Here is a 25,219-nt window from a genome sequence, read left to right on the forward strand (position 1 = left end):
ATTTGAAGCTAAAATTGACTTATTTTGACTTAAAATTATCAAACAGACAGAAAAGGACAAATGTTTTGTAAAACAAACATACTTAATTTAATACCACCACTGGCATTTATGGTATTTTAAAACGCTGTTTACTTTTTAGTGTGTGAGCTTAGAGTGACTTTAAATCTCAGCTCCATAAATAACACTGCAGGAGTTTTTCCAACCTTTATGGTATTCTTATGTATTCCTAAATATGGATTTAAACTAAATAAGATTGCCTAATGCTTAATATTTTTAAGTTTTTTTTATTATTATTATTTCTGTAATGCTATGAAAGTATAGTATTTTTGTCTTGCATGGTATATTTGTCTATGGTTGCTTTTGTGTTGCTTCCCAGTGAAATGGTTTAGCTGGCTCCCGTCTTCCAAAGCAAATGGATAGACATTAATCTGGTCCAGCTGGACAGAAGGAAATTAATGATCATTTACACTGATGACATAATCAGGCTTTACGCTGTCCGCCGATACTAAATTGCTTCTTTTGTTCCTCAAGATCTCTGTCTTTCTCCCTCCATCCGTCTCTGTCACTGTCTTTCTTTTTCGTCCTCAACTACCTTCCTTTCTTTTCTTTTTTTTATCAAACAAGCCCTTCTCTCTCGTTACCGGTCATTAGCTGCTAGGTTTCCATGGAAACAACCAGTTTGGCAGGAGCTGGCGCGCTATAAAAACAGGCCTCTGATGTTCCGTTCACAAAGGACTGTCTGCTTTCGACTGACGGTTTTGTCCAGTTACATTTGACACTTTAAACCTGCTTCAGTTGCTGGTCATAAAGCAGAAGGGAAAAGAAGCAACTCTGACCTTACTCTGTGGAAAATACACCCCAATCTTAGCAAAGAGACTCCCATGAAAGGCAGAAAACGTCCCGAATGTTCCTCTTCTCTCATCCAGGACTCGTACTGCTCCTCTCTGAGACGCTTTTAAGAGCAGCGGTGACCCTGTTGGTAGGTCACGGTGGTGCAGGGAGGGGACTGTCTATTTGTAATTAGGCAGTTCACCTTGTATAATGACTTAGCATGGAGCTTGTCTGTATCAGGCTGAGCAGACAGTCACCGTTAGCGTCACACCGTGCAGCAGGAGGGAGGAAGGGCTTCGTCCGTCCCCAAGGGCGAGCCTGCAGGACGTTGAAGTAGCCTTTACTCTCTCAGGGGAGTTTAAATTGACTTCCTGACTCAGTGAAATTTCCCCATATCGCTTATCGAAAGGCAGACCAGTTAAATATTCATTCTGGGGGGTTTTGAAACGTAATCTGCACCGAGTTTAAATTGTCTTTGAATTCGCCCCTTTCTGTTCTGTTGTGCCTGTGGTAAGGCAGAGATAAGTTGGCCGGAGGAAAATAGCTGTCATAGTGGCTGTCAGTCAGGTGGTGTGCCGGGCCAACAGGAGTCGCACGTTAAACTGAACCTACAAACCAACATCCTGGACTCCATTTTTAACCGTGATATTAATTTTACTACCACATTAGCTGTTATCTCAAGACTGCAAAAATGAAAATATTCACGTTTTATCTGAAAACATGACATGCCTTTATAATCTAGAGATAGTTCAGTTGGCTCCTAACAAAGTGTTCAATTTAATTTTCTTTAAACTTTAAGAGAATTTAAATTTTGCAGATATATTTTTTCATGAAAGGATAAATTTAATTCATCTACCAGTAAATTGTTGGGCTGGACAAATCAGACCATTTTATTTTATGCAAACTGGCTTAGTGGCTGATTAAAACCCCTAAATATCATTTTATTACTGTTTTGGCTCATAAACATGAAGTGGGTGGATGAATTGATGCATGGATGAATGGGTGGATACATGAGTGGGTGAATAGACAGACACAAATAAATTTTCATATTTTGTTCTACTTTTCCATACGTAGATGGGCAACATACATATCCCGGTTTTTCTAGATTGAATAAAAACAATGTAAGTTACTCATTAGATAAAACAAAACCAAAATTTGCATCTGAGAGACAAATGTAAACATAAAAGTTTCTTTACTTAAAATAATGTTATGCTGGTATTCTTGCTTGCATTTGCATGAAAAGTAACAATAACAAAATTGAAAACTATGTTATTGCGTTGAGGTGATAAAGTGCCTAAAATGCAGTTTTAGGCATTTAGGCCTAAAACTGCCTAAATGCCTTTTCTAAGATATCTTGGAAAATCAGGGATTGAATCAAATTATTTAAACTGTAATCAGTGCTCTTCTAATGTATGTAATGATGAGACTGAATTACAAGAACCTGGAATAAAAAAAAGCAATTAAAGAAAAGAACAAAGTTAGACTGTTGATTGTAGAAAGTGGTTTCCTTGATATAAGTTAAAATTTTAAAATACTTGAAAAATTGGTGATTGAACTCATTCTTAGATAAAAATTATTTATTGAAAAGCCAGTTATTGTTTAGATGATGTTTTTGTTTTAAAAAGTTTGTTTTAAAACTATTAATAACTTACCATCATGTTGTATATATTGCTTAAATCTCATTTAAGCCCAGCCAAATTTTGTGGGTTTATTTTTCTGAGGGTTTGTGTGAAAAGCAAAAAATTCAAATTCTAAATAAAATTGCAATTAGCAAATTAATTGGAGTCATTTCCAGATCTTGAAATGTTGCTGACTGATTATAATGTGTTTTTACATAAATTTTTTATATTGAGCTTCGGTCTAATGAGCACTTTGTCACTTCTTAACATCAGGAGCAGCAGATTTTCAGTCATTTAAATTATGTAACACCACATCACCGGCCTCAGCATCTGAACTCCAGATTATAGTAAATCTATACTTGGCTCTAAAAGTTGCTTTCTCCTGTTGGTCATTACTCATGTCATACTCACTGATGTATTTTTTAGAGCAAATTTTGCGTGGGAGATTGAATACCAGACATCAGGGTAAAAGAGGTAGGTGCATATGGAGCCATGGCTTTGAGACCAACGAAAAAATAATATGTGGACACTCTTAACCAACGTGCTACAGATACATGAACAAACTGAGAAGAAATATGTCAGAAGATGTTGTTAAGCTGCATCCGATCTCATAGTTCACTTCCTAATGAACACAGCGTGCGTTCCATATGGAGAATCTTTGCGGTACTTATGCATACTTATGCAATGACTTATGAATTCTTCAAGTAAATAACAAGGTTCTGGTGAATTTCAGAGTAGGTACATGTAGTAACATACACATACATGTCTGTCTTAGGCAACGTTCACACTGCAGCCTGAAGTGACCCAATTCCCATTTTCTGTCAAATCAGATTTTTTTTGCCGTGCCCGTTCACACTTCCAAATATGTGACTCCAGTTTGAACTCCAAACGACCTGAAAGTGTCTCGCATGCGCAGTAGAGGGCGCAATATTGCTAGAGAGCGTGCTCAGTGTTTAGCCAACCACCATAAAGAAGTAGTGGTCAGTGTTTGTGGAAGTTAACATGGATGCTAACGGTGGAGCATAGCTTACGATTTTGAAGATGTTGTCCAACCGGAGGGAGTATGTTAACGACTTAATCCTCATTATGGTCCGCCATGGTTGTTGTTTTTCTTCTGGCTTGCGTATCATTATGCAGAATAGTGACGTTTGTCGAGTATTAGTGACGTTCAGGTTGGATGAACACGACCTGGACGTTAGGTCGCATTTGAATCTGATCCGTATCAGATGTCCAACCTGTGTTATTCAGACTGTCATGAAAAGATCAGATGCAGGTCACATTAAAGCAAATAAACTGGAATTATGTCACTTCAGGCTGCAATGGGAATGCAGCCTTAGATCGCTGTTAAAAGCTACATTAGCTAAGCTAATTTTGCTAGTTCAGTAGTAAGTACTAAGGTAAATATCACTGATATTTAACTTAGTATTTACACAGGGGTGGTTAGAATACTAAAAATTGCGACTGAGTAACAGTTGTAATGTACTTATATTGTTACGTTAGGAATGAAGTGAGAGCTAGTTCTAAGCTTGTGGCTTGTTTAATGTTAAACAAGCCACAAGCAACTGCCTGTCAGTTACAAAGTTCACAGAAGTGCGACCTTACATGACAAGTATGTATTGTTTTGGCAGAGAAACGCTTTCTGTTTAAGAAGATGACGAAAACCTCAGGAAGAGACGGGCAGATGCGAGAAAGGTCTAATTTACAGATGACCTCAGATGAGCGTCAGGAAGATGAGCATCAGCGTGTAAACCAAATATAATGCGACTGAGCGCTATTTTAAAATATCACAAATCTTTTCCCAATCACAGCATTTTCAAACCGTTTTCGACTGAGAAAAGTCGAGCTCGCAGTGAGGCTGATGGACAGGTGCCAGGCTGCCTCAGTGGAGTGGAATCGGCACAGTAATTTGTCAAATGAGGAGGAAGGGAAGAAGACGCTGCACAGAGCGAATCCCCCTGAGGGTGTGTCTCCTCAGCAGGAGGACCTCTGTCGACCCGCGAACATAAAAATGCAGCCATGTACTCACAAATTCATGCAGATTTTATAGTATAATCTACTGTTTTGCAAATTAAATTACGTCTGTTTGACACAGACACAACATGCATCCACGTCCCAAAACATAACGTACTCGATCCCTCACAGGCACAGGTTATTTTTGCTTCGTCTGTGCCCTAATGCGATGGGATGTGATGGATTTTGGATGATTGTGCATTTGATACACAGCAGCTCCTGACAATGGCATTACTGTGACAATCTGCATGCAATTTTGGTCCAACATAAACTATTGAATGGGGGGAGGAGGAATAATTATAGGGTGGGTATTTTTTGCAGCTGTCTGTTTGAGTAAATCTCCTGGATGAGGGGAAAGAAACAATTCCCAACCATCAGCAAGTTAATAAAAGAACTGCAGTTTATCTTTGTCTGAAAGACAAATGTCCTGACTGAGACAGGATGGAGGGACGGAGATGAGAAAAGGAGGAAGATACCCCACATTTACCTTGGTACTTCCTCTTCCCAGCAAGTCTTTTACTATTAATCCCTCCGCTTGATGGTTCCCAACTGGCTGGCTACTGGTTTTCTCTGTAATTACACTCCACTTTAGCTGGACCCTTTTTGGTTCTTCTCCCAGCGTTCATTAATAAATGGATACTAACTGGCATTTAAAAAAACATTTTGGGGTCCAGCTGTGTCTGCTGGTTCACCTTGTCTGTGCCATGATATAGTGGATATCTTGACCTCAGATATCAATGAATTCTTAAAATTAAATATTATTGACCATATTTTCAGTCCCTCCTTGATCACTTTTTGTGATTTTTTTTTTTTATTTTTTTTTGCAATAAAAGTCAAAGTGCTAGTGGTACTAATCTGGAAATATTTGTGACGGTAAATACATCTTTTTATTACTCTGTGTAGATCATGGACTATAATTTGACATCAAATAAGGCTGGAGCCGTTTTGTACAAGTAAGGAAGTTTTTGACAATTTTTGAGAAAAATCTGCAATAAACTCCCAATTATGCATTACTGCAAAAAAGTGCGGGAATTTGTTGATTTTGCTTGAATTTCCATGATACTTCTCAAAAAACGGGAGGGACTGATTGATTTAATTTGGGACTAAACAGATAAGAACTGTGTGGATTTGAATGATAACATAGTATTTAAGCATACAGTGTTTAGTCTAGAATCTAGAGGGCCACATAAAAAGCTGTGGCGGGCCGGATTTGGCCCACGGGCCTCGAGTTTGACACGTCTGGTTTAGAGGATTTAAAAGCAGAGTCCATTCAATAGTTTGTCAAACCTCTTCTCAACCAGAGATGATGTCTTAACTATAACAAAGAGAAGAAAAACAAGCTCATTGGTTCAAATACTTTACTTGTGACTGTCGATCTTCAGTTATATTTGGAAATAAAAGTCAGTAGAAAGACTGACTTTCGCACAGAATCAAGACCTAGTGTGTGATTTCCACACTCAGTGACGATCTGGGTAACTGGGTCACCTGCTGTTTTTGGTCTGCTGCGTTTTATGGAGTCAAAAGTCAGCGTGGCCATCCACCAAAGACATATTAAAGCATTTTATGGTTCCCTCTGCTGCCAAGCTTTATGGAGATTCTGATTTCATTTTCCAGCACCTGGCCTCACCACCGAACGTACAAACACCCGGTTTATTTACCATTGTGTCACTGTACTTGATCCAAACCCTGTAGAGAATACAGAGGTAAAACCAACTGACCAAATGGGGAGGGGTTCCACTTCGGTTGCTAGGTGATGGGCTGGGCTTGGCAGAGGTTGCTAGGTAACGGTGGATATTTTTTCTTTTTTTCTGTTGTGCTTTGGCTGCCTTTAGAAACAGCTGAGACCCAAATGAAAGTACAAAAACATTACAAATGTGAATTTTGCGCAATAGGACACACCTTTCTGTAAAGGCTGACATTTCTGTGTTAAAACACCTGGTCCTGGTTTTATGTAAAGTTTAAATTTCCTGAGAAAGTGAATGTTGTCTGCTGATTGGCTGTAAGCCATAATCATCTAATATGTGATGAATTAATATAGTTTGAGTTTTGTTTTTTAAAACGATTTACTGAAATAAATAAACTTTTTGATAATATTCTAACTTATTGAGATGTACCTGTACATCAAACCTCGGCTGTCAACCCTGTGTGTTCAGTATTTTAATCCCACAGTAAACGTTGATGCTATATTTGCTTTGCATTTTATTGCGTTTCATTTCAGGGACATTTATACTTTGAATGATAATAATACATCCAGTTAGTTGGATGGATTTCGTCTGCTCTTAACGCTCACACCTGGCTTAAAATCTGGGTCATGGAGAGTTATGACAACAAAATCATCACTGGAATATTCAAGCGTGATTCCATGTTTTCCTAAATTTGTCTGTTTTCTATTTATTAGATGATGAAGTGTAGCTATGAAATTTTCTGTTCAGTTAAAGATTTCAATTATCTGTGAGTTAAAATGTCATAACAAGGATAATTGAAATTGGAATTAAAACAATTTTATTGTTTTGAAGTTTGAAAAACGTGGTGCATATGCGTTTCAGCTTAAAGATATCCTTCTGGTTGTATCAGATGCTTTCAGGCCTGTTGAGACACAATAAGACCAGTCAGACATTTGAATAGGATCATATTGTTACCTGCAGTCGAAGAGGACCATGGGGATGAGGCGAAGCTGAGCGAATGCAGGATCCTGTTTGTGTGCAGTTGCAGGTTTGTGCATGTGAACAATGTTTTCCTTTGTTTTGACCTGCTTGTATCTCAGGTTAACAGCCCCTCAGATAATGTTGCAGCAGCCAGCCCATCCTAACCCCACCCTCCATTTCATCTTTTTGTTTTTCCTCTCTCTCTAATATCAAACTCTCCCTTCGGGCTCTATGTAAATATTTAGCCTAGCCTTTTGTTTCCCAGGATCAGCTGCCAGGATAGGGTCTGCGCTCACTTATTTTCTGTAGGCGCTGGCACACTGTGTTGCTTTTCAAACTGTGCTGGGATGTCTGTTTCCTTTGCATACTGTTACTCAGATGTCCACAGGAAGCCTCTGCTTCATGTTCTGGCTGAGCTTCGGCTCACTTGGACCCCTGTTGCTTTTTTATGCCTACTGGTAAGAGGGCAGCACTTCTTCAAGGATCATCTTTGAACACAGTTCAGGGATTTTGGTTTAGAAGCTTATTGAATTTACATCTGTAGCTTTTGAAGATTAGAAATTGTTTGATTAAAAAAAGAAATCATCTATAAAGTGAACTTGGCTGCATTAAAATATGAAGGGCGAATACAATAAAATTAAATATTTCAAATTTGTGGCAAGGCGAAGAAAAAATAAAACGTATTTATCCAAGCACAACAAAGGGTTACTAGATTTAGAACATCTTTTATGAAAGTTTGTTTATTCAGTGTCTTAAAGTATTCACACCCCTGAATTAAACATTACAACAGAATGAATAAATTGTCAAGTGGGTAAAATGTGCATTGTTTCCCATTTTCTTCACAAAAATAAATAATACTAAATGATAAATTGTCCAACTGATTATTGGGATAAACAATAATATTTTCAAGTAATATGTTGATAATGGCATAATAATGCAAGTTTACCCTCTCACAGGTTAATAAAGTACATTTTTTTAAAGAAAACACTAAAAATCGTTTTAAATATCCAAAATAAAATGTAAATTACTGCTTATTGCAACAGGCTTAATAAATATCTGAAAAATGTGGCGAGATAAAACCTAAGTTTTGGGCTTTTATACATGACATTGACTGGAACAAATACTCGGCTTCTAGTAGGACAATAATCCTAAACACCCAGCCAGAGTTGATCAGAGGATGTTCTTTGATTGAAGTGACCCAGTCAAAGTTCAGGCAGCTGAATAAGAGTCTAATGCAAGGTTTGAAAAGGTTGGCAATCATAGCTGCATGTCATCCAGTCTGGCTCAGTTTGAACCTTTTTACAAAGATGAACGGGCAAAAATTAAAAGTCTGGATGTCTTCCAGTTGTGATTGCAGTGAAAAGTTCTAGCTGAGAGGAAAACACAATGTTTGTTTGTATTGTTCCATTTGTTTGTAAGATCCCAATTAAAAACTTTGAAATTTGTAACTGTGGAAAAGTTCAGTGAGCAACTCCTTTAATTTATTGTCAGTAAGTCATTCTTAAAGACTGAGGCAAAATCTGCGTGCCAGAAAACGAACCGAATTTCCACTGATCTGTTTAGTCAGCCCTGCGCTGGATGGTGTTGTAGCGAAAACAAACTGACCCCTCATAGTGTTTTCTACACCAACATTACAGCTCTGGCCTGCTGAAGCATGCATTTGTACAAGACCAAACATCTTGATATCTGACACCAGGACATTAGCAGCAGATCCTGCACACGCTGCACGCTGTACGCTGCATGCTGCACGCTGCATGCTGCACGCTGCATGCTGCACGCTGCACGCTGCACGCTGCACGCTGCACGCTGCACGCTGCACGCTGCACGCTGCACGCTGCATGCTGCACGCTGCACGCTGCACGCTGCACGCTGGACTGGCAAAGGATGAGTTTCTTTCCATTGTTACTGCTGATAGGAAAACACATAATGCAGATTATATGTCTGTCAAAGCACTCAGATTATTTACCTGCCAAATTATCCATCTTAAAAAGAGATGATACATATTTAAACATAGAAAAGCCTGGTAGGTTCAGGAATAGTTTTTTTTTTTAAATCTTATATTTTCTTTGATTGCTTTGACCTGCAGTTCATTTTAGCCAAACTTTGATAGTGAATCATTAAGGCATGAATAAATACCGCACAATATAAATAGAAAAGTATGATTAAAAGAAAAGATCAGTTTTCCTTCTTTTCAAATCAACATACTTTAGTCTTGAGAGAAATCTGTGATGGAAATGTTTTTGTTAAACTGTACAAATTGCTATCTGATATTATTAGGTGAAAGAACAAGAAGCAAGGCAGTATCTTACCTCTTCGGTCGTTGATTCACTCCTGTCAGATTTCATGTTTTAGTGCCCAATAATGTAAAGCAATCACCAGAAAGCAAGGCTTCATTAATTTGTGGTTTGTTTTTTGATGTGTTTTTCATTTAGAGCAAGGATGTCAAACTCATTTTCATTTTCGGTCACATGAAGGGCCTGTTGTGGCAGAAAACCCCATAAAGAAACGGTTAAATATTAATAAAATAACCATCTCTGTATTCAATAAGTGTTTGTTAAAATTAAGTGATGTGGAACATCTTTTCACATTGATGTAATTTGGTTGCATAAAGATAAGAATTGCTTTGATTTGATTGATAAACTTATCTTGAAGGTTCCCTGTAATACAGAGAGCCACATTAAAAGCTACGGCTGGTATTGAGTTTGACATACAGCTCTGGAAAATATTAAGAGACCACTTAAAATGATCAGTTTCTTTGATTTTACTCTTTAAAGGTTTATGTTTGGGTAAAATGAACATTGTTCTTTTATTCTGTGAACTGTGAAATTACAAGCAAAAATTTAGTATTTATTTGCAGAAAATGAGTAATGGTTAGAATAACAAAAAAGATGCAGTGCTTTTAGACCTCAAATAATGCAAAGAAAACAAGTTGATACTCATTCAGAAACAACAACACTAATGTTTTTAACTCAGGAAGAGTTCAGAAATCAACATTTGGTGGAAAAACCAGGAGGTTTTTAGTGCAGTGGACTCTTCATTTTTTACAGAGCTGTATGTGTTTGAGAGAATCCTGTAAATGTCCTTAATTGAAACCAATTCTGCTTTTTATATTGTACCAAATAATAACAAACATAATCACAAGGCATTTATAAAGAGAAACTGGTGAAATTTCCATTAAATTCAGACCATGTTAATTATAATCAACCCACTTCATTCCAGCGCAGTCCAATCAGAAGCAGACTGGTTCATATTCAATTAAATAAAGTCCAGTTCAAGTCAACCATGTTCAGATTGTTAATTATAAAATATCAGTTTGTGAAAAGTTGCTGATTAAAGGAAACCATCAAATCTCAGATGCAGTCAGTCGTGTGTTTTATCAAAGCTGGTGGCAAATTGTCCATCACCGTCACACAGGAGGCTCTTTCTCTCCTCCTGTCTCTGATTTACAGAGAAAAACCTCCCAGAGAAAGTAGTCTGACGGTAGCAGTCAACGTTTGAGCGTTTTATGTGCCTGTCTGGACTCCTCCGGAGGCTTCCATCCCGTTTGAACTACCACAGCTTTCTGGTGTGTTTGTTTCTTATCGAGCTCCTCCGAGGGGCGCGTCCTCTCCCTACGTGTTCTCTCTTATTGAACTCTTCCTGGGGCCCGTGGAAGCTGGGTCTGCTTGGCGGAGCCCACTAATATTCCTTAATGACGCGCCATCTGTCTCTGTCAACTTTCTTAGCACTGCCGCAGCCAGACGTCGCCCTGTTGTGGCTGACTTCAAAGAGAGATAAGCATGTCGCTGTTTCTTAGACACGGGCGAAAAGTCAAGAATATCAGTGCCACCAAGGAGCAGAGGTGGGCAGAGTACAGAAAACTGTACATACGTAAGAGTAGCACTACTAAGTAAAACGTAGCCATCCAAGAAATTACTCCAGCAAGAGTAAAAAAGTATTTGGTAGAGTTGACATTTAATATTTAAAAATTACATAATCAGACAGACCAAAACATAAAGTTAAGTGGAAATTTCGATATTTTTTAGGCACAAAAATGACAATAATTCCTTAAAGTAACAAAAAATAACAAAATCAAATAAAGAACATGTTTCCAAATCAGATTTTTGTCAATAGAAAAACTTGCAAACCATTAATAAAAACTGCAGCTGTGTGTCTCTGTTTGGTGAATCTTTGGTTAAAATGTGTTTTTCATTCAGTGGGTAGAACCCCTCCCAACCCCACTAAGGGACAAGGGTGTAAAGAAAATGGATGGATGGATTCAGTGGGTAGAAAATCCATAATTTTACTTGAGTAAGATTAGAAATACTTCATAATAAAACTACTCAAGGTAAGGTAAGATAAATTCATTTATCCAGCACATTTTCAGCAACAAAACTTTTCAAAGTGTTTTATTAGAGGAAATACAAACAAAATGACAACAAAAGTACTTCACAATTACAACCTAATAGGAGTTTATGTAAGGAGTAAGCATAATTAATCCACAATGTACAAACTAATAGGAGTTTCTCTTGATCTTATAAACTAATTTGTTCTAATCAGTTTATAAACTACACTTAGTTTATAAACTATAAACTCAAGTAAAAGTAAAAAGTACAGCATAGTAAAAATACTCCTAAAAGTTTTTTTTTTTTTTTTAAAGTGACTGAAGTAAATGTAATTGAGTAACTGTATTATTACCCAACTCTGCCTGACATTTATTGACATTTAAATTGTTATGCTGCTCTTTTTCATTCAGTGGGCAGAGAATCCAGACATTTTACTCAAATGAGAGTAAAAAGTACAGCATAGTAAAAATACTCCTAAAAGTTTTTTTTTTTTTTTTAAAGTGACTGAAGTAAATGTAATTGAGTAACTGTATTATTACCCAACTCTGCCTGACATTTATTGACATTTAAATTGTTATGCTGCTCTTTTTCATTCAGTGGGCAGAGAATCCAGACATTTTACTCAAATGAGAGTAAAAAGTACAGCGCAGTAAAAATACTCCTAAAAGTACATTTTTTCCCCAAAAAGTGACTCAAATAAATGTAATTTAGTAAATGTAACAGTTATTAACCAACTCTTCCAAAGAGCATGAGCACTACTAGGAAATCCAGGAGAAAAACTAAACATTGAAAAGTCACACCATTAGATTTGAGTTTTTTTCTGACAGTGTTTTGGTGCTAAACTTTTATGCAGCATTTACTTGCCTGAGCTGCAGGACTTGACTGGCAAAGAAGGAGAACTCGATCGTTTGATGAATTTTTGGAGCCAGATGAATCTGCATCACACTTTTAACAGTAATTTCCTGGAGTCCTGCCACCCTCTGTCTTTCCATCTGTGTGTTTACAGTGATACTCAGAGGTTGGCACAGTGAAACCAGTCATCACAGCTAATGATGAGAATGTGAATTCTCTTTGACGTGTCTGAGCTGCACAGAGTGGAAATGCAAGTTTGTTTTGTCCATTTGCATGCGTGTGGGATTTTCTCTCTCTCTCTCTCTCTGTGTGTTTGACTGTCCCGGCTGCCAGAGGAAGCATATTGGTGCCGATTGGCATAGTTACGTCTGTCGTGTCCTGTGTGAGCGTTAGCAGCAGAAGGTTGGGTTGGCTGTTAGCGGCGCAGGCAGCCGAGCCACCTCTCCTCTTTCCCCCATGAGAATGACAGGCCTACACAGAAAGCTGTTTGAGCCGCGGAGCTCTGAGCCAACAGCATAACTGATTAAGACTGCTAATTTGCTCCACAGCCATTCCAGTCCATAAGCTATCAGTGGTCTTTGCAAAAAAAAAAAAAAAAAAAAAAAAAACGAAAAGAAAAAAGGGGTGGGCACCACTTTTAACAGATGATTTCTGTTTCCAGGGTTTTATTTTTTCAGATGGTAAATTGCTGCTCAGTGATGACACGTCTGTGTAATGTAAATGGGGCTTAGCCATGCCCCTAATCTTTGTGAGGGGAGGGGGAAAAGACATCAATCACCAACATACTTTCAAGTCAATAAATTAATAAATTATTGAGCATTTTCCCCTGTGAAGCAGCCTTCAAGCCCATACTGTGGGAATTATAGTGGGAAATAAAGCCATTAACTCAGAAACTGTATTTAAATAAATTTTTTGTTGATGTGCTTTAGTTGCTCTTTAGTTCAGCTTTTTTCTGTGCATCTGCTTTATTGCACATTTAGAAAGAGAATAGAGGAGAAACTTCCTTTATTGCCTCATAGTGGGAAAATTCAGCAAGTTAAAGGTAAATGGACGTGATAATAATCATACTCGATTAAATGTAACTTATGAACCAGTTGATTAAAAAGTTATCATTTAAAAAAACCTAGCTGACTATTCTAAGTATCTGAATGTATTCATTTCGTTTTAGCGTATGATGTTTAAACAGTTGCACAAATTTCTTGAGCAGCTTACAGTGAAAGTAATATGTAAAAATTTAAGATAAATACCTGAAACACAATAGAAATGACAAGTGGCTTATGGTAAAAGAGAAACCTAAATCTTTCAAAACACAGATCTAATTTACAACATTTAGAAAAAACATATTACTAAGCTGTTTGAATTTATTTAAAAGCAGTGCCTCTACTACAGTTTAATATGCTCTAATAATAATAAATGTTAATAATTGTAGCTCTGTAAGGATTTTAGTCCAGAATATTTCTGGCACATCTTCATCAAATCCATAAGTATTGCATCTATAAGTACATATTACCATCGACTCAGTCAATAAACAAAACAGTAAAGTTCCTCTATTCTTAACAAGTTTATCTAGTGTAAAATTATAATTTAATTAGTAATAATTTAACAAAAATGTCACAAAATTGAAAGATGATGCATGATAACGTCGCTCTTTTCTTCCGCCATGCAGTTTGCAGCATTCGTTTATTAATCCTTCTATTATTTGCGTTTTCCATGTGGTAGTTTGAGCTTGTGTGGCTGGAGCTAATTTCCATACATTTTGGACCGCAGTGACAGTAGTCGGCTTAATTTCCCAGCAGTGCGTTGGCTCAATTTTCTGATGATGAGATTAGGGCGAGGCGTTTTCCAGCGAGGCCGTCTGAGGAGTTCACTCTGTAGTCGCAGCACAATTATACAGCAACACTGGCATAATTTCAACTCCCTAAATGATGGAAATGGCATTTCAGAGAATTCCTTTCCCTGCTGGAAACTGCTACAAAAATGACACAAGAATGAAAATACTAAATAATAATGACCTTTGTGCAGCCAATAAAATGATTCCCGTGTTATTGGATATAACGTTTATTGATCTTCTTCCTCCTCTTTGGTTTTTGTCTTTAAGGTGTGAAGAGAAAAATCTCTCTTTGTCTATAATGTCCCTGAGCCTGCCATGAATCTTCCAGGAGGAGGCAGATCTGGAGACTATCAGCACATTAGTAGAATTAATATTGATTTTTAAAACAAAGTTGACATGGGGTTTTTAAATCGACTCGAGAAATGCTTCACTTGAAGACGTCACGGTTCGCAGTTTGCCAATGGAGTGGGAAGAAACTTTGCTCTTGTTTTATGGTGCGATAGGTTTCCAGTCGAGGCTTTTACTGAAAGCAGGTGATGGTTTCATTTAAAGCTGAACCAAATTAAACCACCTTGTGCTTTAGAAAGATCTTTTTTTTTTTTTTTTTACAAACGCTTTAATTCTATTGGGGGGGGAAAAACACAATTTTTGCCTGAAGTCATTTAAAATGTGTGAACTCGTTCCTCGTCCCTTTGATGGCTGCTAGAATAAGACACCAGGCGATCGCACTGAAGCGGCTCTGCTTGCGTGGTTTTAGTCTCCGGGGCCAAGTTTGCTGGCTTAGTGGGCCGGTGGAAGGAAACTCCCCCCGGCTGCTCGTCCAGCTTTTGGTTAGACAGAGACGGATTGTGCAGACGCTGTTTTTTTTTGTTTTTTTTCTCCCTCTCCTAACTGCAGCACATCAACTCATCAATCCCTCTGACATAATATTTAATAACTGAGCGACTGATCCTTGACGTAGATGCATGTAGTTGTTTGGGATGTTCTGCAGATTTTCAGAAACTTTTTATCCACTAGCCCTTCTACAGTTCCTTGAAGAACTATTCGTACTCTTTCAACTTTTCTATTTTATTCGTACTTCCTGTGATGGATAAATATGAACCAGTTGGTAAATGAACGCTGTTTATGTCAGTACACAGACACAGGATTGGAGCCTGAACTCCAGCATGGTAATTATAAATTCACACCACTATTGTTTTGTAAATGATGAATGATTTTTACTTCCACTTCACAAGTATCCAATAATAAAATCCTAACATGGAGGTTTTGAGTTGTAATGTCACAACATGTAGAAACGTTAAGTGGGTATGAATACTATGGCAAGGCACAGTAAAACTTAACCTTGCAGGATTCGCTAAGGATGCACTGATCCGCTGTTTTCACTTCCAATACTGATACAGATATGGGGTTTTGCATCTGTCGATACCGATTCGATACAGAAAAACATAATTGACTTAAATTTTTCCTTTTGTTAAACACAAACATAAACGTACTGAATGACAAATTTATTTGATAACTCTGCACCAGTACATCACACTTAAATTCAGCAATAGCTTCACAAGTTTGGCCAAACGTGTAAAAACACAACTTTAGTTTGTTCAGTCGGTTAAATTAGGAGTATAACAGCCAATGAAAACTAAATAATAAGCTGAAACTGAAACTAACAAACCTAATAGGTTTAGTACCTAAAGAATAAACTGCAACAAACCTTTTTCCAAATGGTCCAGAAAGTGCAATTAAAAATATAATGTAAAATAAACAAAAAAGCATGACGTCGCACAAAGCATAGAATTAGGCTGAAGAGATCTGCCCTCATGGATTGGGCAGATTTTGATATCGGATCAGAACCGAGGACATTCTTGCAGCAAGGCAACAGTGCTCACAACAGAAGGCTTCATTTATACTAATCTACCAAACAAAGACATGTTGGTTGACACAGCAAAACGCTTTGCCCAGTTGGTCAACTCAGGTCTTTTCCTTTCACCACTAAACCAACATGGCTGCGCAGTGACGCAGTTGCTTTTCTGTATATATGTTTTTATATTACCCAGGTTTTAGCGATAATAATGTGTATAATAACATTTGTGCTGCTTGTTCTGCAGAATCGTGATATGAGGTTTTGAGCTTTCAAACTCCACCTTTCTGTTCGTCATCAACTGTTTAATTGAAAAAATGTCAGATTTTGAAGTCGGTCTCGTTTACTGTACAAATTATCCTGCTGCTGTTAATTATAATGACGTGCTGAGCGGGAATGAAACATTATATCAGATCAAAGATAAGTGCGTACTCACCCTTCTTAACTGGTCCAAATGCATCAGCCAACTAATGAACTGCAAATGGGCTGAAAATTAAAGAATAATATAAATAAATGAGATGAGAGGAGTGTCACAGAAACAAATGCTTTCACAACAGTGCTCTGCATGATGCAAGTAGGCAGCGGATGTGAAGTCACACTGCTGCATGAATGCAGAGGCGGACCGAGTGCATCGAGGTCTGATTTTGTGTGAGGTTGACAGAAGGAGAGTTCAGAGTTGGGGCATGGATTCCTCAGCCCACCATTCTGTCCCAGTTGGTGAAGAAACTAAAGTGACCCCAGGATTTAGATTAGTGAGAAAAATTTATATTTATATATGCTGTACACATACAGCTCTGGATAAAATTAAGAAACCACTTAAAATGACCTGTTTCTTTGATTTGACTCTTTATAGGCACATGTTTGAGTAAAATGAACATTGTTCTTTTATTCTATGAACTACTGACAAAAAATTCCAAGCAAAAATTTAGTATTTATTTGCATAAAATGAGAAATGGTCAAGATAACGAAAGAGATGCAGTGATTTCAGGCCTCAAAGAAAACAAGTTTATATTTGTTTAGAAACAGCAACACTAATGTTTTAACTCAGGAAGAGTTCAGAAACCAGCGTTTGGTGGGAAAACCAGGAGGTTTTCAATGCGGTTCAGTGCAGTGGGCTCTTGGTTTATTCTGAAATGTATTTAAAAAAAATGTTTTTTTTCTAAATGACATCTGTAATTAAATATTTTTTAGATCAGTTATGATTTCCAAAAATATTTAAATTTGCTAAAGGCCAGAAATTGAGATTTTTCCTCCTAAACTTTCTTCCAGGTCATAAGTTTACATACACTAAGATTACTACTATTACAGTACTTATTTAATTTCCATTCAGAATCAACAAAGTATTTTTTAATTGAATTTGTACTGACAGGTTGATGATGTAGTTTCTTTGTTAGCTTCTGATACAACAACATTAAAATAGCATCATAATAAACAACCTTTGTGTTAACTGGATTCTCACCTGTGGATCCGTTTAAAGTAAAATCAGGAAGAAAATATTAGAACTTCACAAATCTGGTTCGTCTTTGGGGGCAATTTGACGTTTCTGTGGTCACATGCAAGCATAAACACCAGGAGGATGAGGAAGGGTGAGGAAGAAGCCATTACTTCAGAAGCAACATAAAGTCAGATTGCAGTTTGCAAAAGCACTGAGGGACAAATATCTTATTTTTAGAGACATGTCCTGTGGTCTGATGGAAAAAACAAATGAAGCATTTGGTCATAATGATCATCATTACATCTGGAGGGAGAAAAGGGAAGCAGGCCCGAGAAAAGCATCCGAGCTGTGAAGTACAGCGGTGGCAGCATCATGTGGCTGTTTTACAGCGGGAGAGACGAGTGCGCTTGACATCATGACCACAAAACATCCTGTGGAAACTTTGACGCAACATCTCAAGACATCAGCAGGAACGTTGAAGTTTGGATCAGGCCTGTCACAATTAGCAACATGTCAAATACCTTTTCTCTCTTTCTGCCTCAAACTGGGAGATAAAGTCTTCAATTTGTTTCACCTAGCAACTATTTTGAAGGACAGTTTTGTTTACAGAGGCCATATCATGAATTTTGTTTGTGGTTTCCGTTGTTTTGTTTGTTTTGGATATTTAAAATGTCTTGGGCTCCAGTGTTAAATATTCATTAGAATTGAAAGTTTATTGGTCTTTAAGGATGCATTCCTGCATTACCATTGAAGCCTGTTGCAATAATAAGCAATTAATCTGTTAATCACATTTTAAATTAAAATGAACTCAATAACTTGCGCTCTAATGGTTACTATTTTTTGAAGAGTAATTTTGTTTAGACCTCATAATCCATTTTATTCATGGTTTCAGTTGTGTGTGATTTTATTTTCCTTTTATTATCTGTTTTTGCTTTTTGTGTTTTATTTATCTGGTTCCAGTTCGGAGGGTTCTTCACAAAATCAAAGTTTATTGGTCTTTGAGAGGGTGAACTTACATTACTATGCCATTATTAACAAATTAATTGAAAATATTCTCAAAACAATAATATTATCGTCTATCTCAACAAGTACTGGGACAATTTGTTGTCCAGCTAAATTTAACTTCAAACCTGACTCGGTTACACCAGTTCTGATAGGAATAACAACAAATGTTACAATAATTCATGAAAACTTCTGAATTTTAATCTTTAAGATGAAGTTAATGGCACTAAAGTGTTGATGCAAATGAAACAAATCTTTGCCCTTAGAATGAAAGCAGTCATTAAATAGTTTTATTTCTGTCTACACAGAACACATTTGGTTATGTTTAAGTATAAATATTGATCCTAACATTACAGAATGTTTAATTTTTATTTGTATTGGCGCTTTAACATGATATGAAAGTGCACAGCGAGAACGCGAGTGTTGTTGGTATGTTGATGGCAGGTTCTCTGAAAGTTCAGACATCTCTGTTTCTGAGCTGCATCAGGTTTACAACACAAACAGTCCGACATGAACTCTGTAATATTATGAAATATTACAGTGGTTATGTTATTTACTGTAGTTCTGTATTCCTCAACACTTTAAGACCTTTAATGAGGCCGTCAACAAACAGATTGCACAGCAGGGGTTTTACATGAAGCTGATCAAAATGATGCAGTCCACATTTTTACATACCACAACTTAGCATTGTATCAACTTCAGAACTTTAACCTTTTAGATATTTTTTCTGCAGGTAATTAGACAAATAAAACAATCATACAGGTTTCAATGGTTTCTCTAGACAAACCCAGAGTCTCTGCTACTGTCTGAGGGATATACTTTATATTTTTTATCTTGAGTAAATGTGATAAAGTTAACAACCAGTTTTATCACTGTCTGCTTATCTTTCCTCACTTCATATATCAGGTGTGTAGTAGGACTCTGGATTGGAGAATAATCGTATTTTTTATTAGTGTGCACTTGACAGGTTTACAAATGTTGAACTACAAACCAGATAGTGTCCTGGTGCCGTGACACACAGATGGCACATTAAATCACTTAATTGATTCATTTAAAAGAGTGTTTGGGTCATGATACTTTTCAACTCGCAATACTATGAACAAAAAAAAACATTTTTTACCTGTCAAAGGTTTGAAACCTCAACGCGTTCAGCTGTCAGAAGCACCTAAACCTTTTATTATTCAAAATCTTACAAAGTTGATGAAATCCACCGGTTTCAGTAACACGAATGTCTGGATTTGGAAAACGACCTGCTTCGCTTTGCATAAATGACAGTCGACGTTTAAGAAACTTATTTTATTTGTTTGGTTATATTGAAACTATGAACCAATATCCGCCTCCAACCAGATGTGATCATTACGTACATATGATGTATTTTGTTCAGCAAGCTGAAGCTTTAGATGCTATTTTACTGAAGAGCATTTATATTTGTGAATCTTTTTCTGCTGGTGGATCCTGTTTTGGGTAACACTTTATTTGAAGGAGTGTTCATAAAACTGACATGACAAACACGACAGAGCCATGACCAGGAGCATTCATGACTATTTATGATTGTTTATGTCATTTGGTAAATAATAACATTTGTAATGCAAAGATTCATTAAAGGTTACATTAAAAATGTCAGTTTTGCTTTACTTGGTGAGTAAAGACACTTTTAAAGCAAAGTTGCATTAAGAGTCCATTATAAATGTTAAATTTGAGTGAAAAGTGTTGTTATTTACAGAATGGCAACAACAATCAAACATTTATGAAGACTCATTCTTGTTCTTGACGGGTGTTAAGTCAAACAAAGTGTTTCCCTGTACCATGCTCCTCCCCTGTAGGAACAGTTTAATAGTTGCCTAAATATGGGCAGACAAATATAATACCATGAAAACCGGCAGAAACAGACATTTTTGTCATTGTAATATATAGCAGAAATGATAAACGTTTGCTTGATTTTATTCTAGAAAGCAAATATTAGCTAGTTTTGTTATGAAGCTGGATGTTTCGGTGTTCAGAGGCAGCAGGAAATGTTGTCTTCCCCTCCGTCGGAGGCTACAGGAGGAGTTCAGGCTGCTGAGTCAGCCTTCACATTTCCTACAGAGAAGCTCATTAATCTTCCAAGTACCTTCTTCTGTCAGCCATCCAGTCCACTGCCACTCGATCACTTCCTGATCCTGCTTTACAAACATTCCCATCCCTCATGGAACCAACGCTCTACTTGCTGTTACTTTTTTCTGATTAATCTATCGGGAAAGTCTGATTAATTATTACTTGTTTAACAATTGGGGTAACTATATTTTCCTTTATTCACTTTAATCAAGCAAGTATGTTGCAAACGTCAATTTAATGCCTTGAAATTGGTCTCTGTCTCTTTAAGAAGCTCCTGCTCTTTCCAAAACCGTATGTCTCCATAACAGTGTTCCTCCATTATGCCGTTTAAAACCGTTCTTAGGTGCGTTGGACTGAGAAGGAGTTTGCAAGCTCCGGAGATTTGCAGTTCCTCCAGGTGTAATACTTAATACCGCCCCTTTAAATATGCCCACATTTTCCATTATAAATTAACTAAATAACATTTTGGACAGGTCCAAAATGTTATTTAGTTACATAAATATGTGTTCATTAATTTGTTGCTTCTGCCATCAAATTTATTTAAATTTTTAGAATTTTAATTTGTATGTTTAAAGTCAGACGATTGTAACTAATCAATATTCCTCTAGTGCAGTGTTCCTCAACCCCGGTCCTCAGCGCCCCCCTGCTCGGCATGTTTTAGATGTGCCTCTGTTCCAGAACAGCTGATTCAAATGATTGCATGACCAACAAGTACTGCAGACGCCTGTTAATCACCCAGAGATACAATTCAGGTGTGTGGCAGAAGGAAAATACCTAAAACACAGCAGGACAGGGAGGGCGGTGAGGACCAGGGTTGAGAAACATTGGTTGAGTGTTTCTCAACCAGGGTTGAGAAACACCCTAGATGGGAATTTATCCAACTGTTAAATTCCCATCTAGTGGATGGGAAAGTGCACGTTATGAGGTTTACCTATAAAATAAGGAATTTAACAGTTGGATAAAATAACTATTATTTGTGTAACTCAAACAAATCTTGACTTTCTTTTAAATGTCTTAAATATAACTTCCATCCTTTGGAGATACTTCTTTTTGTACGTTTACATTGTACGATTGTGCTGCTTCAGATTTTCCACTCTGCGAATTTAACTGTGTTGGTTAATCTGAGGCGATAAATAGAAATATTCTTTATTGTCCCAGAATGGGGACATTTCTGTGCAATAAAAGCAAACAAACTCACATAAAGACAAAATGAACTCCAGTTCTGAAGAATGTAAAAAATGTGCACAATATGCATGTATTCACAAATGGTGACAATGAAAAGCTGTGCAGCGTTGATGTTGGACAGATAACGGCAAGTACATTAACACTCACTGAGTGTGCTGAGAGCTGTGATGGTTGCAAAGTCTAACATCTGCTGGGTGGAAGGATCTCCTACAAAAAAAGGACAAAATGCAAAGACTTTCTTCCCAAACTGCTTAAAATGTTCCCCATTTATTTGTTCTTTAAGAGTTAAAACTGTAGAGACACAAGGTGTTCACCCAGCAGTAAGAATCTGCTGGGGTGTTCGTTTATTTAATTTCATTCTGACTGCCAGACTGCAGCTGGCTAGCTAAGTGTTTTGCCATTAAGGCTCTGTTCTGCGCTTAATTCCTCTACAGAGCAGAGGCTTGTGGGTATAATGGCAGCCGGCAGACGGCCCACTCTACAGTAAATGTTTACCATCGTGTGTTCCACCTTGAAAATAAGCAAACAGCCCTTCTGTGATCTCTTTAATTAAGCTAATGGATGTGGTTGCGTGACCTTTGATCCCTCCTTTTTCCTCTCCATGTGCAGATTTATAATGAGAAGAAGAGCCAGTTTGAAATCAAGAGAAACAACCCCAAGGATCTGGTGGAGCGAGTGGCGCGGGACATCTCCAAGCTGCTAAACAGCAAGAGCAAAGCCTTAGAGGTAAGAGACTCCTCACGTACTGTCACCTGTCTGCAAGCTGATGCCATGCCTCACTTCCCACATGCATCATGGACTCTTTTGAAATGTTCAGTTGCTTTTCATACAAATAAGGATAATTTGTCTGTTTCAACAACAAAGACAAAAGGAAAATGCCAAGAAGCAGTCTGAGCCGCTGTGTTTACCTGCAGCGATTTAACGTCAAGGTTTCCAGTAACCTTAAAAGCTGTGTGCGCCTTCACTTTACATACATAAAAATATATATCTAATCCAGGTTCTCAAATTCAGTGACACAACTCTTAGTCTCTTAACTGTCTTTGTTCCGCCTCATGTGAAGAGAGTCGCTGTTTTGTAAATGTAACCATGAACCATGAACACATCTACTTGGGCGTTTTTAGTTATTTACAGATTCTGAAAGTTTGGATTCTAAGCTCTTCAATTATATAAAACACGTGGAAATCAAATTTTTTTTTTTTTCTACAGAGTGGTCTGATATTGTTTTTAGGGCTGTTTCTAATTTTAGGTGTTAAGATGCAATTAGTCAGCGTGGGGCGCAGTTTGGCGCAGTGCTGTTCACCGCCTCGTCACATTGCATTCAGCACAGCCGCAGACCGTGCTGATCTGCATGACCCTGACATGCTGGGTAACATGAGAGTGTTAAAAAAACAAGTTTTGCAACTCAACTCAAAAACTTTCCACCTTTTTCTTCAGTTGTTCTTTTCAATGTCCTGGTCTTAAGCCATTTATCCATTATTACCTTTTTTTAAAAGGTTTTATTGGCTCTATTGGCCTTTATCTGACAGGAAAGTTGGTAATGTGGAAAGACATGCGGCAAAGGTTGCCAGGCTGGGAATCGAATCTGCGACAGCCGTGTCGAGGACTAGGGCCTCCATGCATGGGTTGTGCTCAACCCCTGCGCCACCACAGCACACCGTCCCATTATTACTTTTAAACACAATCCTTTGGTAAGCTAGCTGCAGCGTCGGACTTGGCAAATAAACAGTTGTCTACATGCAGTACCTCATGGACCACTACGGGGCGCCCACAGATCACAGTTAGAGAAAGACTGCTATAAACCCAAAAGACAGCATAAAAATGTAGCTTAGCCAATTATGTTGGATATTTTTGGCTAAAACAAGCAGAGTTGTGACTTCCTACCTAATATAAAACCTTTGGTGTGACTTTATATAGAAGAAAATGTTCTGCTTTACGTTGAGGTACACAGTATTGATCACTGATCACCACTGAAGATTTTCATCAAACAGTATCTTTCCATTTTGTTGAAGGCTGTACTGCTGCTTTAAACAGGTATGTTCATATTACAAGCAGAAAGCATTAGGATGTTTTTACTTTCAATTAAAAAAAATATAATTTCATGCTATTACCTCTCTCATTTAATTCTGCATCAGTTTAGAGTTTTTCCCATGTTTTTTATTAAAACAATACATTCTACTGAGACTGTGCCTGAAAAGGTTATCATTTCAGTGTCTTGTGTTTTGCTGTATAATTATTGCTACTGTTATGCTCAGGCAGGCCCTGTGATTAGCTAAAAATGCATTTTGGTCTCTCAGTTGGAAATTTCTCACTGCTCTGAGAAAAAAGGTGGGGATACAGTTTCAGGAAGGATGAGTGACATGAAGGGAAATGAGAAAAGTACAAACAATCAATTTTTAATTTTAGAAATCGAGGGGGAAAGTAGGGGAGCTCTAATTGGGAAGAACAGCATTACAAATTCAGCTGACACCACAACATCTCGTCCCTTCTCTCTACAATGGCAGATGATGGATGCTGTTGTATTTATATCTGTATATCAATCAATATGCAATTCCTTGTAAACTTATTAAAACCCTTTTAACTTTTTGAGAGTTTTAGGTGATAAACCAATACAAAGTAATCATGAAATGTGAAGTGGAGGAATAATGACGCATGGTATTCAAACACTTTTTCAAATTAAATCAGAACATTCTTAGCCACTTTTACTTTGATAATCCCAAACAAAATACAGTGCAAATAATTATTTTCAGAAGACAAATAATTATAGCGTCCACATGTTTGTCTGTCCTGAGAAGGTCTGAGAACCATGAAGATCAAGAAACACTGCTGGCAGAAAGTTGCGAAGAGGTTTGAAGTCGAATTAAATCATAAAATAATATACTATGTTCCAAACATCTCACTATTTTATCTATCATCCAAAAATTACACAGCACTGCTGGAAACCCAACCAAACATGTTGGTCTACATAAACGGACAGTGCTGACAAGGAGAGTGTTTTATTACAGAAGCAGCAAAAGATCTGTGAAAATGAACATTAACAACATCAATTTTAACAACAGCAGTCATCAATTACTTGTGCAGTAACATATCTATAAATAGTCCTGTTTGCAGTTTGCTGCAAGCGCCTGAGACTCGGAAAACTTGAGAAAAATGTAACGTTTTGATGTATATGCAAGACGCTGCATGTTGCTGAAAATGTAGAATGCATATCACCCTGATAGTGAAGCTAAATGCAGGGTGATCGATGCTAAAGTCTTCAAAACACATGAAGCTAACCCCGGATTTACACTACATGCAGCGGCGCTCTGGTGCGCACTTCACCGCCATTCATTGCCACTCTGACTTACACTACGTGTGACTCTGCTCCATTTTAAAGCCCAGAGGTGCTCCGAAAAGCATGTGGGGGAAATTAAAGATTGTGCAATAAAGTCAGTGACAATAAGAATGAGTGGTGTCATAAAATACTGTAATTCTCAACTTCAAAAATTAATATTTCTTTGTCCATTTTCCTCTCGCTTCATCTACCTTGAATGTTGCT

At 37.4% G+C, this 25,219-nt stretch overlaps 1 protein-coding gene across 11 annotated transcripts in view; it reads left to right on the forward strand.

The window, feature by feature from the left end:
- cacna2d2a (calcium channel, voltage-dependent, alpha 2/delta subunit 2a) overlaps positions 1–25,219 on the forward strand; it is a 240,773-nt gene that overhangs the window by 59,078 nt on the left and 156,476 nt on the right. For all 11 annotated transcript variants that reach the window (XM_081607057.1, XM_081607059.1, XM_081607058.1 and 8 more), the window contains one exon: positions 22,294–22,410. In XM_081607057.1, the coding sequence (XP_081463183.1) occupies positions 22,294–22,410 (117 nt within the window). The remainder of the gene's footprint in view (positions 1–22,293; positions 22,411–25,219) is intronic.

The sequence above is a fragment of the Poecilia reticulata genome, chromosome 5, assembly GCF_904066995.2.
Source record: "Poecilia reticulata chromosome 5, P_reticulata-male-v2, whole genome shotgun sequence".
NCBI classification, from domain to species: Eukaryota; Metazoa; Chordata; class Actinopteri; order Cyprinodontiformes; family Poeciliidae; genus Poecilia; species Poecilia reticulata.